Below are 18,777 nucleotides of genomic sequence, written 5' to 3'. Positions count from 1 at the left end.
AGTGTCTGCAGGGCCAGGGAGATGGAAGCGGATACTAGTAGCTTGGTAGCTATATGGATGTATATACAAGGTGGAAACCTGTCTTCATTTTGGACTGATGGAACTTGCTCAGAGAAGCTTTGGGATACATTTATAATAATTGTAATCATTGGATTGACTTCATTAAATAGGATCCATTCTTAAGAATCTTTCTTAGTGTTTTTAGATTAAAATATCTAAGTACTAACTTGGTGGCATGCACCAGTAGTCCCGGCCACTTGGGAGGCTGAGGCAGGAGGATTGCTTGAGCCCAGGAGTTTAAGTCCAGCCTGGGCAACACAGTGGGACCCCATCTCTGAATTAAAGGAAAAAAAAAATCCAAGTACTCAAAGTATAAGTGCTTCACAAGTATCTCCTGATAGTTACTTATGGATAATCATACATTTATATCCACACTAGGCCTCTGTCAAAGTATTCTATGAACAGATCCTTCAAAGGGTTTCTGGGGGGAAGACATACATGTAAGTCAACCAAGAGTGACTATCTCAAAAGGATTAGGAAGAGACCAGTTCTTGAGAATCAGAGGCAAATAGCTCAGCTTTGGGTAAATTTGGTGGAGTGAGACGTAGGAAGGAAAGACTTCAGAAGTGGCCTCACTAGGTAGAAATCCAGGGAGACAGATGAATGCACGGGCAGTTCCCCATTAACATGGTTGCAGACATTCACCAGGCTGACGAGGTCCCTGAGACCTGGTAGGAGGGAGAGCAGATCTTGATGTTATCAAGAGAGACTGAAGACTGCAATTTTTAATGTTTAAAATGATTAAAACTACGCTTTGACAAAATTGTTTTTATTTCAATTTCTAGAACTGTTATAGATTTTCCAAAGTGAAATCTGTAAGTGACAAAGTAGAAAATTGGCAGCGTAGCATCTCGTTGTCATTGGAGAAAGGAGGAGCCCAGGGAGTGGGGACAGTGTAAACCATCCATCTGGCTGCATTTTTCTCTTCTCCTATGATAAGAGCCACCCACCTTCCTCCCAGTGCAGAGCTGCTCCTCTGGCTAATTCCAAATGAGCTATATATCAACATGCAAAGAGCTGTCTCGCAGTCCTCAGAGTCTAGCTATAGTTCTGTACCAAGCTTCTTGTCTTCTTTTGCTTCTTGCTATTAAATCTTTCCCTTGAGGAGCAAAGATGGTGGCATGAGGTGTGCTGCTGCAAACTGGCCTCTGGGGAGGAGAGGGGTGGGGGCCACTGACTCATGGGAGGCCAAATACATCTACAGGATTGGGGGAGGTTCTTTATCACAGGAAGAATTTTTTTCATAACCTTTAGATGCTTTTACATTCATCTCAAAAACAAAATTCTGAACTCAGAACTTGGAAAAGATAGAGTCTCACTATGTTGCCCAAAGGCTGAAGAGCAGTGGTTATTCACATGTGTGACCATGGCACACTGAGGTCTCAAACTCCTGGCCTCAAGAAACCCTCCTGCCTCAGCCTCCTCAGTAGCTGGGACTATAGGCGTGCCACCACTCCTGGTGTGTAAATGTGTCTCTATGTAGTCTTCTAGAGTGGGTAGTCCTGTTTCTTTTATTAAGCCACTTTCTCTATTCTTGAAATGTGGATGTATTAGTCCGTTTTTACACTGCTGATAAAGACATACCTGAGACTGGGAAGAAAAAGAGGTTTAATTGGACTCACAGTTCCATATGGCTGGGGAGGCCTCAGAATCATGGCAGGAGGCGAAAGGCAATTCTTACATGGCAGCAGCAAGAGAAAATGAAAAGATGCAAAAGCGGAAACCCTTGATAAAACCACTAGATCTCGTGAGACTTATTCTCTACCACAAGAACAGTATGGGGGAAACCGCCTCCATGATTCAAATTATCTCCCACCAGGTCCCTCCCACAACACGTGGGAATCATGGGAGTACAATTCAAGATGAGATTTGGGTGGAGACACAGCTAAACCTTATAATTCCACCCCTGGCCCCTCCAAATCTCATGTCCTCACATTTCAAAACCAATCATGCCTTCCCAACAGTCCCCCAAAGTCTTAACTCATTTCAGCATTAACCCAGAAGTCCACAGTCCAAAGTCTCATCCGAGATGAGGCAAGTCCCTTTTGCCTATGAGCCTGTAAAATCAAAAGCAAGCTAGTTACTTCCTAGATACAATTGGGGGTACAGGTATTGGGTAAATACAGCTGTTCCAAATGGGAGAAATTGGCCAAAACAAAGGGGTTATATAGGGCCCATGCAAGTCCGAAATCCAGCAGGGCAGTCAAATTTTAAAGCTCCAAAATGATCTCCTTTGACTCAAGGCCTCATGTCCATGTCACACTGATGCAATAGGTGGGTTCCTATGGTTTTGGGCTGCTCCACCCTTGTGGTTTTGCAGGGTACAGCCTTCTTCCCAGCTGCTTTCACAGGCTGGCATCGTGTGTCTGTCTTTTCCAAGCGAACAATGCAACTGGTTGGTAGATCTACCATTCTGGGGTCTGGAGGACGGTGGCCCTCTTCTCACAGCTCCACTAGGCATTGCCCCAGTAGGGATTCTGTCTGAGGGCTCCAACCCCACATTTCCCCTCTACACTGCCCTAGCAGAGGTTCTCCATAAGCGTCCTGCCCCACAGCAAACTTCTGCCTGGGCGTCCCGGCATTTCCTTACATCTTCTTAAATCTAGGCAGAGGTTCCCAAACCCCAGTTCTTGACTTCTGTGCCCTCACAGGCTCAACACCACATGGAAGCTGCCAAGTCTTGGAGCTGGCACCCTCTGAAGCCTTGGCCCAAGCTCTACATTGGCCCCTCTCAGCCACAGATGGAGCAGCTGGGACGCAGGGCACCAAGTCCCTAGACTGCACACAGCATGGGGACCCTGGGCCCAGCCCACAAAATTATTTTCTCCTAGGCCTCTGGGCCTGTGATGGGAGGGGCTGCTATGAAGAACTCTGACATGCCCTGGAAACATTTTCCCCATTGTCTTGGAGATTAACATTCGCTCCTGATTCCTTATGCAAATTTCTGCAGCCAGCTTGTATTTCTCCTCAGAAAATGGGTTTTTCTTTTCTATCACATGGACAGGCTGCAAATTTTCCAAACTTTTACTCTCAGCTTCCCTTATAAAACTGAATGCCTTTAACAGCATCCAAGTCACCTCTTGAATGCTTTGCTGCTTAGAAATTTCTTCTGCCAGATACCCTAAATCATCTCTCTCAAGTTCAAAGTTCCACAGATCTCTAGGGCAAGGGTAAAATGCCACCAGTCTCTTTGCTAAAACGTAGCAAGAGTCACCTTTGCTCCAGTTCCCAACAAGTTCCTCATCTCTGTCTGAGACCACCTCAGCCTGGACCTTATTGTCCATATCACCATCAGGCCTCTGGTCAAAGCCATTCAACAAGTCTCTAGGAAGTTCCAAACTTTCCCACATTTTCCTGTCTTCTTCTGAGCCCTCCAAACTGCTCCCATCTCTGCCTGTTATCTAATTCCAAAGTTGCTTCCATGTTTTCAGGTATCTTTTCAGCAACGCCCCACTCTACTGGTACCAATTTACTGTATTAGTCCGTTTTCATGCTGCTGATAAAGACATACCCAAGACTGGGAAGAAAAAGAGGTTTACTTTGACTTACAGTTCCACATGGCTGAGGAGGCCTCACGATCATGGCGGGAGGCAAAAGGCACTCTTTTTTTTTTTTTTTTTGAGACAGAATCTTGCACTGTCGCCCAAGCTGCAGTGCAGTGGTGTGATCTTGTTGGGAGCAGGCCCCCCAAAATCTGGCCATAAACTGGCCCCAAAACTGGCCATAAACAAAATCTCTGCAGCACTGTGACATGTTCATGATGGCAATAAAGCCCATGCTGGATGGTTGTGGGTTTACCGGAATGAGGGCAAGGAACACCTGGCCCACCCCACATTGGGCACCACTTGCCGAGACCAGCTCGGTCGGGGAGACCCTAACCCAGCGGTGCTAGAGGAATTAAAGACATACACACAGAAATATAGAAGTGTGAAGTGGGAAATCAGGGGTCTCATAGCCTTCAGAGCTGAGAGCCCCAAACAGAGATTTACCCATGTATTTATTAACAGCAAGCCAGTCATTAGCGTTGTTTCTATAGATATTAAATTAACTAAAAGTATCCCTTATGGGAAATGAAGGGATGGGCCGAATTAAAGGAATAGGTTGGGCTAGTTAACTGCAGCAGCAGCATGTCCTTAAGGCACGAATTGCTCATGCTATTATTTGTGGTTTAAGAATGCCTTTAAGCGGTTTTCCACCCTGGGCGGGCCAGGTGTTCCTTGCTCTCATTCCCGTAAACCCACAACCTTCCAGCTTGGGCTTTATGGCCATCATAAACATGTCACAGTGCTGCAGAGATTTTGTTTATGGCCAGTTTTGGGGCCAGTTTATGGCCAGATTTTGGGGGGCCTGCTCCCAACAGATCTCGGCCTGCTGCAAACTCCACCGGCAGGGATCAAGTGATTCTCCTGCCTCAGCTTCCTGAGTAGCTGGGGTTACAGGCACCCGCTACCACGCCTGGCTAATTTTTCATATTTTTAGTAGAGATGGGGTTTCTCTGTGTTGGCCAGGCTGGTCTTGAACTCCTAACCTCGTGATCCACCCACCTCGGCCTCCCAAAGTGCTGGGATTACAGGCATGAGCCACTGGGCCTGGCTGGCACTTCTTACATGGCAGCAGCAAGAGAAAATGAAAAGATGCAAAAGCAGAAACCCCTGATAAAACCATCAGATCTCAGGAGACTTATTCACTACTATGAGAACAGTATGGGGGAAACCGCCCCCATGATTCAAATTATCTCCCACCTGGTCATTCCCACAACATGTGGGAATTATGAGAGTACAATTCAAGATGAGATTTGGGTGGGGACACAGCCAAACCATATCAGTGGATATCTCTTCTCTACATATTACCTCTATGATTTGGAAGAGGCCACTTTTCTTTTTGTTCCACCTCCCAGATTCAACACTGAGAGCTCCTAGGATTGCAGTTATCCTGCCAACTTCTCCAGGGAAGAAAGAGGCAGCTGACATGGGTCTTCTGCTACTACTTAATTAATTATAAAGAAACTATTTTTTAAGCTGAAGCTGATGTTTCACTTGAAACAGGTGCTTAGCTGGTGGTATTTGTGAATTCTTGACTTTTTGTTCCAAACAAGAAGACTAAATAAATAGCAAGTATGGATGAGAAAAAAATCATTCCCTTGAGCTTCAGAAGCACATATCCTGCTGCCTATATGATGCCTCCATTTGGAGGTACCAAAGCACCTCAGACTCAGCATGTTCAAAAGTGGTCGTCATCTTAATCTGAACACTCTGCATCACATCTTATTCCTTGTCTTGGTGAATTTCACTACCTTTCATCCCTTTGCTCATGATTTGGGTGTCTTCCTTGATTTTTCTTATGTCTTACCTTCCTCTTTTAGTCAGTCAACAAAACTGTCCAGTACATCATCCCTGCTGCTGCTACCTGGCTTAGGCTGTCATCTCTCAGTGGAATTGCTACAACAGTCTTCTTCCTGGTCTTATTCCTCCCTCGTCTCATTCTATACACTATAGCTAGAATAACCTTCCTAAAATGTAACTTTGATCAAATCATTTTCTACTTTGAAGCTTTCATTATCTCCTTATTGCCTTCAGAATAAAAGCAAAACTCCTTCCCATGAGAGCAGGGCTTTGCGTTCCTGATGTGGTACTTGATTACCTGTTAGCTGATTTTCTGAAATCCACTTACACTGAACTGCTTGCAGTACCCAAGTGGCTTGATCTCTCATGTCTGTAGTCTCTTAAATATGCTATTTCTTCTTCCTGCAAAGCTCTACCCATTTTCTTCCCGTAACCCACCCTACCAGCCCATCTGTGGGCTTTAGCTAAGATGTTACTTTCTCCAGGAAGCTTTCCTTGATCTCTCCAAACTTGGTTAGATGTCTTGCTTGTATATTCTGTAAAAGCCTGTTTTACTTTATTGGAAGATTTACCATACTGTACTTTGCCTGTTTACCTGTCTACTACCTCAGAAGACTATAAGGTCCTTTGAAGACAGGAGTGAGCTATTATTCATCAGAGTATCATTTATGGCATATGGTGGGGGGCATAGTAAATTTTTTTCTCTCTTTTAAAAAAGATTATAGTAAAATATCCATAACATTTACCATCATAACCATTTTTAAATATATAAACTGGGCCAAGTGAGGTGGCTCACGCCTGTAATCCCAGCACTTTGGGAGGCCGAGGTGAGTGGATCATCTGAGGTCAGGAGTTTGAGACCAGCCTGACCAACAAGGTGAAACCCAGTCTCTACTAAAAATACAAAAATTAGCTGGGTGCGGTGGCAGGCACCTGTAGTCCCAGCTACTTGGGAGGCTGAGACAGGAGAATTGCTTGAACCCGGGAGGCGGAGGTTGCAGTGAGCCAAAATCATTTATAAACTTTTTCATCATCCCAAACTGAAACTCTGTACCAACTAAATAGTAACTTCTCGTTCCCACACAGCCCCTGATTACCCCTATTCTGCTTTCTGTCTTTATGCATTTGACTATTTTTGGTACCTCATATAAGTGGAATCATACAATATTTGTCCTTTTGTATCTTGTTTATTTCACCTAGCATTTTTTCAAGATTCCTCCATGTTGTAGCATGTGTCAGGATTTCTTGCCTTTTTAAGCTACATAAATATTTCATTATATGTATATTTCACATTTTGTTTATTCATTCATCCATTTGTTTATCTCATAGACATTTGGGTTGTTTCCACCTTTTGGCAGTTGTGACTAATGCTGCTAAGAACATGTGTGTACAAATATCTTTTTGAGTTCCTGCTTTCAGTTCTTTTGGAATTGCTGGATCTTATGGTAATCCTATGCTTAATTTTTTTGAGGAACTGCAGTAATGTTTTCCATAGCAGCTGCACCATTTTCCTTTACCACCAGCAGAGCACTAGAGTCTGAATTTCTCAACATCCTCACCCATACTTGTTATTTTCTGTGTGTATGTGTTTTTAGGTAAGAAATTTTGTTTGTGTTTTAATATTAGACATCCTAATGGGTATGAAGTGGTATCTAATTGTGATTTTGATTCATATTACCTAATGATTAATGATGCTGAACATCTTTTCATGTGCTTATTGGTCATTTTTATATCTGTTTTTGGAGAAAAGTCTATTCAAGTCTTTTGTCTATTTTTAACTGGGTTTTGTTGTTGTTGAGTTTTAGGAGTTCTTTATATATTCTGGGTGTTAATTCTATCACAGATACAATTTGCAAATATTTTCTCTCATTCTCTGAGTTGCCCTTTCACTCTCTTGATAGTATCCTTTGAGCAACAAAAGTTTTTCATTTTGATAAAGTTCCATTTATCTATTTTTTCTTTTATTGCCTATGCTTTTGGTGTCATGTCTAAGAAATCATTGACAGATCCAATGTTATGAAGCTTTTCCTCTATATTTTCTTCTAAGAGTTTTATAGTTTTAGCTCTGACATTTAGGTCTTTGATCCATTTTGAGTTAATTTTTGTCTATGGTATAAGGTAAGGATCCAACTTCGTTCTTTTGCAAGTGAATATCCAGTTTTGCCAGCAACATTTGTTAAAAAGATTGTTTTCCCCATTGAATGGTCTTGGTACCCTTGTCAAAAGTCATTTGACCATATATGTGAGGGTTTATTTCTGGGCTCTTTAATCTATTCCATTAGTCTATATGTCTGTCTTTATGCCAGTACCACATTGTTTTGATTACTATAGATTTGCAGTAAGTTTTGATATCAGGAAATGTGAGTCCTCCGACTTTGTTTTTTTTCAAGTATGAGACAAGATCTTTTTAATTTTCCCCTTAAATCTTTTGTAGATATGGGGTCTCACTATAGTTGACCAGGCTGGTCTTGAACACCTGGCCTCAAGCAGTCTTCCTGCTTTGGCCTCCCAAAATGCTGAGATTGCAAGTGTGAGCCACTGCACCCAGCCTGAGACAAGATCTTAGTGCTACTTGCTACCTTTTATTTGATCTTCCTTCCAACATATTTTTTTGTGTGTTCTAGCATAAAGTGTTTGCTTTATTTATTTATTTATTGAGACAGAGACTCACTCTGTCACCCAGGCTGGAGTGCAGTAGCATGATCTCAGCTCACTGCAACCTCCACCTCCCAGGTTCAAGCGATTCCAGTGCTTTAGCTACCCAAGTAGTTTGGATTACAGACATGTACACCACGCCCAGCTAATTTTTGTATTTTTAGTACAGATGGGTTTTTGCTGTGTCGGCCAGGCTGGTTTCGAACTCCTGGCCTCAAATGATCTGCCTGGCTCAGCCTCCCAAAGTGCTGGGATTACAGCACTTTGTAAGGCATGAGCTACTGCACCTGGCCCTGGAGTGTTTGCTTTAACAGCCCCTCCTAGATGACTTCTCTTCCTTTCATTCCTGTTATAACCGCATTTCAATACTGGTTTTCTTTTCCTCTTTCACGCCGTATCCCTTAATTTGGATTCTACTTTGTTTGTTTTCAGGCCACAGTTGGCATTTTAAGGTCTTTTTTTTTTTTCTTTTTCAGAGACAGGTTTAGACACAAGAGTTGTGTCACCCAGGCTGTAGTGCAGTGGCACCATCATGGTTCACTATAGCTTCTAACTCCTGGGTTCAAGTGATCCTCCCATCTCAGCCTCCCCAGCAGCTGGGACCACCAGGGGGACCCAGATAAATTTTTTTACTTTTTGTAGAGATGGTATCTTCCTATGTTGCCCAGGCTGGTATCAAACTTCTGGCCTCAAGCAATCTTCCCATCTAAGCCTCCCAAAGCACTAGGATTACAGGCATGAGTCACTGTGGCTGGTTGCATTTTAAGGTCTTAATCCTCCTGGACAACCAAAAGAAGAGAGCTCTACCCATTTGTTTGTCCGTATCTTTGAGTCTAGTTCAATCTCTTTTAGAACTGCCAGAGCCAAAAGTTGCTTTTGTTGTTCCTTTATCATCTGGGCTGCCTGTGTCATCTTTAGCACTGCAGGAAGATGCACAATGATATAGTAGTGGTATGATGGACAAGGTCATTGACTTAGAGATTGGGTGTTTTAGTGAAAAGAACATTATATTGGAAGCCAAGAAATGTGGGTCATAGCTTTGCATCTGTCACTAATTGGCAGTTAGACAATTCAGCCTCTCTTATATAACTTATGGATGAGGCAAATTGAACTAGGTGGTCTCTAAGTTCCTTCTAAATCTAACAGGTTTGTTACTGTGCAAGATGACTTCCTCAGAAACAGAAGACATTTAAGCTTGTTTTAATGGATGAATAGAACTTAGGTAAGAAAGAAAGATGTCAGGAGGTTTAAAATAAGGAAATGAAAATATTTTTAGGAGTCAGTGAAAGTAACAGTGACCAGACATTTTATTAAGTGATGCTGGGTCAATTATATAACCACAGGAAAAAAATGAACCTTGTCCTCCACTTCACACCATATGTAAAAATCAGTTCATATGGTTTTCAAAACTAAATGAGAAAGGTAAAATAATAAAGATTGTAAAACAAAGGAGAATACCTACATGGCCTTGGAATAGGCACAGATTTCCTAGAATAAAAAAGTACTAACATGAAGGAAAAGACTGATAGATTGGATTTGAATTAAATTAAGAACTACAGTTTATCAAATGACACCATTAAGACAGGTGAAAGAGAGGAAATATTTGAAATATTATATCTGACAAATGACTTCAATGGAGAGTATACAAAGAACTCTTACAAACTAGTAAGAAAAATGCAGTTTAACCCAATAGGAAAAAGTGAGCAAAGACTTAAATCAGCACTTCACAAAGGAGGATGTCTAAATGGCCAATCAACCTTTGAGAAAGTGCTCAATATCATCAGACAAATACAAATTTAGACAAGAGTGAGCCAACAAACATGAGAAAATGCATCAGTATCATTAGGGAAGTGCAAATCAAAACCACAGTGAGGTACCACTTTACACCCATTAGGATGGCAGCAATTAAAAAAAAAAAGGTAAGAAAAAGGAAAATAACAAGTGTTGGCAAGGATATGGAGAAATTGTAACCTTCTTATATTGCCGTTGGGAATACAAAATGGTTCAGCCACAAAATGCAAAATAGTTCAGGAAAACAGTTTGGCAGTTCCTCAAAAAAGTTAAATGTAGAATTACCAATTCCACTCCTAGGTATAGACTCAAAGGAATTGAAAATAGGTACTAAAATAAGTACATGTGTGTGCACTGTTCATAGTAGTCGAAAGGTAGAAAGAATTCAATGTCCATCAACAGATGAATGTGTAAACAAATTGTGGTATATACATTTCTGGGATATATATTTTGGGGTTTTTTTGGTTTTATTGTTATTTTTAATTGGCACATAATATGTGATACAGTGTGATATTTTGATACATGTATACAATGTGTGTAATGATCAAATTAGGGTAATTGGCATATCCATCTCAAATATTTATCATTTCTTTGTATTAGGAACATTCAAAATCCACTTTTCTAGTGATTTAAAAATATACAGTAAGTTGTTGTTAATTACAGTCACGCTTTAGTACTATAGAACACTAGAACTTATTCCTTCTAGCTAGCTATACTTTTGTATCCATTAACCAACTTTTGGCTATCCCTCCCTCTCTGCTATCCTTCCCTGACTCTAGTAACCACTATTGTACTCTCTACTTCTATCAGATCAACATTTTAGGGTTCCACATATGAGTGAGAATGCTGTATTTCTCTTTCTGTCCGTGGCTTATTACATTTAACATAATCTCCTCCAATCTCATTCATGCCACGAGTGACAGAATTTTGTTCATTTTTAATGGCTAAATAGTATTCCATTGTGTATATATACCACATTTTTGTTATCCATTCCTTTGCTGATGGACACTTAGGTTGATTCCATATCTTATTTATTATGAATAGTGCTGCAATAAACATGGGAGTGTGGATATCTCTTTGACATACTGATTTTCTTTCCTTTAGATATATACCCAGTAATGGGATTATTGGATCATATGGTAGATCTATTTAATTTTTTTGAGGCACCTCCATACTGCTTTCCATGATGGTTGTACAAATTCACATTCCTACCAACAGTGTATAAGAGTTCCCCTTTCTCGCAGGAAGGGCAACATCATACACCGGGGCCTGTTGTGGGGGTGGGGGAGGGGGGAGGAATAGCATTAGGAGATATACCTAATGTAAATGTTGAGTTAATGGGTGCAGCACACCAACATGGCACATGTATACATATGTAACAAACCTGCACGTTGTGCACATGTACCCTAGAACTTAAAGTACAATAAAAAAAAGAAAAGAAAAAAAAGTTCCTTTTCTCTGCACCCTTGTCAGCATTCATTATACTTTGTTTTTTTAATAATAGCTATTTTAACTGGGATAAGACAATATCTCATGGTGGTTTTGTTTTGCGTTTCCCTGATGATAAGTGATGAGCATTTTTACATATACGTTTTGGCCATTTATATGTCTTGTTTTGAGAGATGCCTATTCAGTTCATTTGCCTATGTTTTAATTGAATTATTTAGTCTTTTGCTGTTGTTTGAGTTCCTTATATATTCTGGATATTAATCCCTTGTCAGAGGAATAGTTCACAAATATTTTCTCCCATTCTACTGGTTGTCTCTTCACTCTGCTGATTGTTTCCTTTGCTGTGCAGAAGCTTTTTAGTTTGATATAATCCCATTTGTCTATTTTTGCCTGTGTTTCCTGTGCTTTTGAGGTCTTCTCCATAAAATCTTTGCCCAGACCAATGTCCTGAAGTGTTTCTCCTATGTTTTCTTCTAGTAGTTTCATACTTACATGTAAGTCTTTAATTCATTTTGAGTTGATTTTTGTATGTGGTGAGAGATAGGGTTCCAGTTTCATTCTTTTGCATATGGTTATCCAGTTTTCCTGGCACCATTTATTGAAGAAATTATCCCTCCCCAATGAATGTTCTTGGTGCCTTTGTCAAAACTCAGTTGGCTATTAATATGTGGATTTAATTCTGTGTTCTCTATTCTTTTTCATTGGTCTGTGTGTCTTTTTATGCTAATACCATGTTGTTCTGGATACTGTATCTTTGTAGTATATTTTGAAATCCAATAGTGTGATAACTCCAGCTTTGTTCCTTTTGCTCAGGATTACTTTGGCTTTTCAAGGTCTTTTGTGGTTCCATAGAAATTTTAGGATTTTTTTTCTATTTCTGTGAATAATTTCATTGGTATTTTGATAAGGATTGTATTGAACCTGTAGATGGCTTTTGGTAGTATGGTTATTTTCACAATATTAATTCTTGCAGTTCATGAACATGGGATGTCTTTCCACTTTTTTTCGTGATCTTTGATTTTTCATCAGTGTTTTAGTTTTCCTGGGGAGATCTTTCACCTTCCTGGTTAAATTTATTCCTAGGTCTTACTATTTTTTTGGTGGCTATTATAATTGGGATTGCTTTCTTGATATCTTTTTCTGCTAGTTTGTTGTGGATGTATAGAAATGCTACTGATTTTTGTACGTTGATTCTGTACCCTGCATGAAATACCATAGAAAGGAATGAAGTACTGATACGTGCTACATTATGGATGAGCCTTGAGAACACTATGCTAAGTGAAAGAAGTCAGACACAAAGGCTCACATATTGTGTGAGTCCATTTATATGAAACATCTAGAATAGATACATCAGTAGAGAGAGAATGAAGACTGATAGTTACTAGGAGCTGGTGGCAAAGGGTGGAGGCTGAAGGTTGGGAATGGAGAGAAACTGCTTATGTTTTAGAACTAGATAACTGGTAGTGTGAATGTACTAATTGCCACTGAATTGTTCACCTTAAAGTGGTTAATTTTATGTTATGTAAATTGCATCCCAATAAATTACTTTTTTAAAAAATACGAGATGCTGCTATACCCACCAGAGTGGGTAAAATTCAGAAGACTGTCATTCCAAGTGTTGATGAGGATTTGGAACAACTGGAACCCTCTTATATTGCTGGTAGGAATATTACTAAAGCTAAATATCTGCCATTCTCTGACCCAGCATTCCACTCCTAGCTATATGCCAAAAAGAAATAAAGGTATGGCTACCAAAAGACACCTACAAGAAGGCTCTTAGCAGCTTTTATTCATAATAGCTTAAAACTATAAACAACTTAGATGCCCATCAAGGTAGAATGGATAAATTGTACTACATTCATACATGGAATACTATGCAGAATGAACTACTGCTACACATATAAGAAGATGAATTTCACAGAAATAGTGTTGGGTGAAAGAAGCCAGAACCCAAAGAGTATGTTTATAGTCTACTTATATGAGGTTCAGGTAGAAGCAAAACTAATATATGGTGATAACTGTCAGAATAGCTTTTGCTAGGGGTGGTTATTGATGGCTCATGAGAGCTGTCTGGGATGCTGAAAGTAAATTTTCTACATCTTGATTTCAGTGGTGGTTACACAGGCACATACATATGTACAAAATAAGCTGTGCACTTAAGGTTTGCATACTTTATTGTATTATACCTTCAAAAAATTTAAAACTCAGAATACAGTTACCAGCGCAGGTGTTCTTGCAGAGAAGCCATAGAAGAGAATGTTTATGATGCATACGGTTGTAGAATGCCTTGAGTGGCAGTGAAATGGCAGAAATTTGGAATCTGTCCTATAACTGGTAAGTTTGAGGGAGGGAAATGACTTAATGAAAGCAGATTTTTAAGGAAATGGATCCTTGGAAATATGCCTGGTGGACTGAGGGCTGGTCCACTAGTGGGGAGACTACTGCAGTAGGACCTGAATTAGGGCAATACTATTGAAAATGGAAGCTCTGAAGGAAGAGCAATTGGAAAGGCTGATGACTGGTTGGGTATGGATAGCAAAAGGGGACTTGGCAGAGATAACTGAGATTCCATGCCGGATGGCTGGTCCAGAAATAAGAAAGCCAGGAAGAGGAATCAGTTTTGGAGTAAGATGAATAGTTTTTAAATGCTTTAGTTTGAAAGTCATAGCAGGCCACTAGAGACAGCTGTGGGACTCAGGAGAACAATCAGGGCCAGTGAGAGAAATCTGAAAATTACCAATGTACAAATTATTTTGAATAAATGAGATCCCTAAAAGACTGTAACAGAGAAATTTCAGAAGGCCAGCCCTTAGAGAAGGAAGAGTTGATGAGGAAGAGGAGACTGCAGCTGTAGTTCAACCAGGATAACATAGTGTCACTTAAGCCAAACAAAGAGAGTGGGGGTGGAGATGTAAAGGGAGAAGATACAGGAAAAGGTACAATTGAAGATGGGATGAAGAGCAGGGGTAATCGAGAGGACACAGTCTTGGAGAAGACAGGAAGAAACAGGATCTGAAAGCAAAGACAGAGAACTTAGCCCTGGGCTGCTGTGAAGAACCCAGGTGCCTGCAATTAGATCACAAGAATTTGTCAGCATCTTCAGTGACTTACTCTTGCAGTGTTCTTTGTCCTCTGCATAGGAACAGAGAGTGACCTAGGATTGAGAATGAGTGTGAATGTAGGAGCCAAGGAGTCTTCATGCATTTGGTCTCATTATGGGTTTCAGGCATAATCTTATTCACTGTGAAAGGGATACAAAAGAAGTTTAAGACCTCTGGGAATTTATTCTCTAAAAGGTACAATTCAGCAATGATTAAGTGCCAAAACAAGTTTATTTAGTGTGTTTCAAATCTTCTTCTGGCTCTATAACTTTGGGCAAGCTACATTAGTTTTCTCTGACTCTGTTTCTTTATCTGTTAAGTGGTGATAATAATATCTGCCTCATATGCTGTTCTGGAGATTGAACGAGTTAATACCAGCAAGGTGCTTGGAATAATGCTTGAAACATAGTATGTGATAAATGTTAGCTAAGGTCATGGTGGAGTGCTGTAGGAGTGTAGAAAGGGAAATAATTAGTCAAGGCTGTGTTGGTGGGAAGACTGTGGAGGAGTAGGGATTTATTGGGGGGCAATGCAAGGATGGGTAGGAGAAGAATGAAGGAAAAGGAATTTTAGGTTGGGGAAAGCACTGTAACTAGTCTTAGATCAGTAAAGCCATAACATCTATGTGATTTACTTACTAAACAAAACTATTCCTGTTAGGGAGTAGTGGGACATAGCAAAGGAGGATAAATAACTGATATTTATTATAATGAAAGAAGTTCTGAGATGGGGCACCAGAGCATTTTGGTTGTGATTTTTATCCTGGCCCTGTGACTCAGGGCAAGTTGTCTGATGTCTTAGGACCCCACCTTTCCTCATCTAAAATCGAATAGACTAAATTTGTAAAATCCTTACAGCTCTGAATTCCTTAGATAATTCCTACATGGAAATGATTTCTCTGACCCCACTGTCTGTAGGATGGTGGTGGTTTTTGCGCAGCGTGAAGCCAACTGGCCTATGTGGGGCAAACTTGTGGTTATGGCCTCTTTAGCCCCCTGCTGTGAGTGAGCAAGCTGACCGGCCCTCATACAGACACTACACACTGTCTTGCAACACTTAGCAATCACCACTGCTCCAGAGATCTGGAATCTCAGCAGGTGGATTTGTGGAAGGAGCTCTTGGGTATCTCATTCCCAACTTATTTAGAGTTAACTCTACTACTGTTCTCTTGAGGAGCCTCAAGGTTTAGTTGCCTTGAAGTGGACCTTGAGGGCTAAGCAAAAGGGGAAAGAACAATCTTTAGTCTTAAAAAAAAAAATTCCTGGATTGTTCTTATGGTGTTCACAAAACTAAAGAGAAAAAAGCAGTACCATGAGCACCCAATGAACTGCCAGCAAAGCCCTAAGCCTTTCACAGTAAACTTACCTGCTCAGGTCATTTTGTGCTTGAAACTTAATACTGCTGCTTTTGAAACCAGGAATTGATTCCTCCATTTTACTGCATGTGTTTAAATAATCCAGGACTCTTATAAACATAAATGGAAAATGGGCTTTTCAAATACCATGCTTAGAAATCATTGGCTCTCATAAGACATTACTTCAGTTTTCTTTTTAGAAAGGAATTTTTGTTTGCAACTGTTCTCACGTCTCCGTCCTTCCTGGTTTGAGCCCCTCTCAGGAGTCGCACACAGGCCCTTCTGCTGCTGCTCTGCCTGCAGTGCTGCAGTGCTGTTGCATCAGAGGAAGTTCTCTAGGATTCCACTCCCATTTGCTTTTTCTAGTTGCTAAGCAGGCGGCACTTAGAACAGTATCTGCCCTCTGAGCTTGATGGTTGAAGAAGATACTTTTGGACTTTTATGCTGGATGGATTTTACACAACTTGATGATTGAAAAATAACTTGAAATGGAAGAACTAAAGCAGATGGAAGCGATTTTATCTATATTTTGTGTCTCCAAAGTTTGAAGGGTTTATTTTGTTTTCAGAAACTGAAATTTGAGAAGAATGACAATTTATCCTCATCTTGCCCTTGAAAGGAAGAGTTTTTCTTTGGGGAGTGGAGCTTTAGGAAAGGAAGGTGACTTGAACTGTAAGGACTTCACAGCTAATATATGCCCCTGGGTAATGTTACATAGTCCTTATTTGTTTAGAATAGAAGTTCCTTGAGGGAGTAGAATATATCCTTTTTGTCGTATGTGGTTCCTAATAGTGAGTTGCATCTAAGTGAATATAATAAATAACTAGCAATTCAGGAGACTCCTGATCTTTGATCTCCCTTGGCAGATCAGTCCATGCCACAGATTTCCTGAAAAGAAAAATAAGCATGTCATGGAAGAAACTATGTGTTTTTTTGCAAAGGTTGTGAATTAAGGTTGAGAGTGAGATGGTTTAGTCTGGCCTCTTTTTAGAGCAGTGATTGATTAATGCTGTCTGTGTTGCTGTTTCTTCCAGAGCTGACCTGTCCTGGACGCAGCATAACTAACGAAGCTGCTGCAGGATGAGAAGATGGCAGCGCGGCTGCTTGCACCACCAGGCCCTGATAGTTTCAAGCCTTTCACCCCTGAGTCACTGGCAAACATTGAGAGGCGCATTGCTGAGAGCAAGCTCAAGAAACCACCAAAGGCCGATGGCAGTCATCGGGAGGACGATGAGGACAGCAAACCCAAGCCAAACAGCGACCTGGAAGCAGGGAAGAGTTTGCCTTTCATCTACGGGGACATCCCCCAAGGCCTGGTTGCAGTTCCCCTGGAGGACTTTGACCCATACTATTTGACGCAGAAAGTGAGTTGGAGGAGGAGGAGCAGCTGCAGATACCCGTTTCCTAACAGGCTTAGGGAGATGGGGGAGAAAGAACTGTGTCTCTTTGCCAAAGTTTGGATAAGTAGTTAACCTTTTGTTTCAGTTCTGGCTTGTGGGGATTATTTTTCATTTTAATTGCTACTAAGGGTCATTTGTGGTCTTGGCACTCGTCAACTCTATTAATAAGACTTCTGATTTTGGCTCCAGGCCAGATCAGAAAAAGGGGATGTAAATGAAATGGGACTATTGAAAAGAGTCTTTAAAAGATGGGATAGTAAAAGATAGTACAGCCTCCCTCTCTCAAATACACATTCAAAATTCTATCTTTAATATAAAGATGATGTTACTATTGTGACATCAGTAGAGTAGTGTGGTGGAGATGGTGTATTTGCTCTCTTGTCTAGCTCCCTTTGTGACATTAGAGCATAGCTGCTGGGGACAGGAATAAAACTGAGTAAAGCAAACAGCCAATGAGGACAGACCCAGGTAATTGGCCCTGTTACACAGTTGTCTGGATTGATTCTTCCAGCACTGATTCTTGCAGTAGAGTCAATTCTGTTATTCATGCAAGTAGGGAGCTCAAGTGAAAGAACTACTAATCTTCATTTGGCCAAGACTTTCAAACTTCCTGAACAAATATTTGACTAAATCTTCAGCTACTTTCTCATGATTATCTTCTGAAACAAGGCACCAAGTAGAGAAACAAAGCCTCCTGGGTGATCCACCAGCTAAATAATTGAATCTTGAGGACTGGCATCAGACACCATTTTAGGGAACCCCTCATTTGACAGATTTTTTTTTTTTTTTTTTTTTTTTGAGATGGAGTCTTGCTCTGTCGCCCAGGCTAGAGTGCAGTGGTGTGATCTCAGCTCACGGCAACCTCCGCCTCCTGGTTTCAAGCAATTCTCCTGCCTCAGTCTCCTGCGTAGCTGGGACTACAGGCTCAGAGCAGCTACATAATAGAAAAAAGTGGAACCATTAGTCTGTTCTTTCACTGGGAAATCTAGAAAGTTTAATGAACAAAATGATATGATGTAAAGAACAGTAGATTGGAAGTAAGAAATCCTGATTCTACCATAATTTACCATGTTTATTATTTACTTTTTTTATTTTTTGAGACAGAGTCTCGCACTGTTGCCCAGACAGGAGTGCAGTGGTGCGATCTCAGCTCACTGCGACCTCTGCTTCCTGGGTTCAAGCGATTCTGCTGCCTCAGCCTCCTGAGTAGCTGGGACTACAGGCGCCCACCACCACACTCAGCTAATTTTTGTATTTTTAGTAGAGATGGGATTTCACCATGTTGGCCAAGCTGGTCTCAAACTCCTGACCTCAAGTGATTCACCTGCCTCAGCCTTCCAAAATGCTGGGATTACAGGTGTGAGCCATCGCACCTGGCCTTATTATTTACATTTTTATTTTTTAGTAAATGTATTGTCCAAGCTACCACAGATAATTTATGGGGAAATAAATGAAGAAAAAAACCTTCTCAAAACTAGTTTGTAACTTTCAGCAAGACACTTCATCTCTCTGGACCTAAACTATTTTTTCCAACGCAAATGCAAATTAATTTCTCATTTTCTTTTTGTTTTATAGTTTTTATTTTTTATTTTTCCTTTAACTTGTATTTTAAGTTCAGGGGTACA

At 40.7% G+C, this 18,777-nt stretch overlaps 1 protein-coding gene across 6 annotated transcripts in view; it reads left to right on the top strand.

Moving 5' to 3' along the window:
- The window catches only part of SCN8A (sodium voltage-gated channel alpha subunit 8), a 218,864-nt gene that overhangs the window by 54,716 nt on the left and 145,371 nt on the right, over window positions 1-18,777 (top strand). For all 6 annotated transcript variants that reach the window (XM_055095641.2, XM_055095640.1, XM_055095643.2 and 3 more), the window contains exon 2: window positions 16,787-17,116. In XM_055095641.2, the coding sequence (XP_054951616.1) occupies window positions 16,841-17,116 (276 nt within the window). In that variant the 5' untranslated portion in view covers window positions 16,787-16,840. The remainder of the gene's footprint in view (window positions 1-16,786; window positions 17,117-18,777) is intronic.

Source organism: Pan paniscus, chromosome 10 (genome assembly GCF_029289425.2).
Source record: "Pan paniscus chromosome 10, NHGRI_mPanPan1-v2.0_pri, whole genome shotgun sequence".
NCBI classification, from domain to species: Eukaryota; Metazoa; Chordata; class Mammalia; order Primates; family Hominidae; genus Pan; species Pan paniscus.
This window is presented reverse-complemented; position numbering and strand designations above follow the sequence as displayed.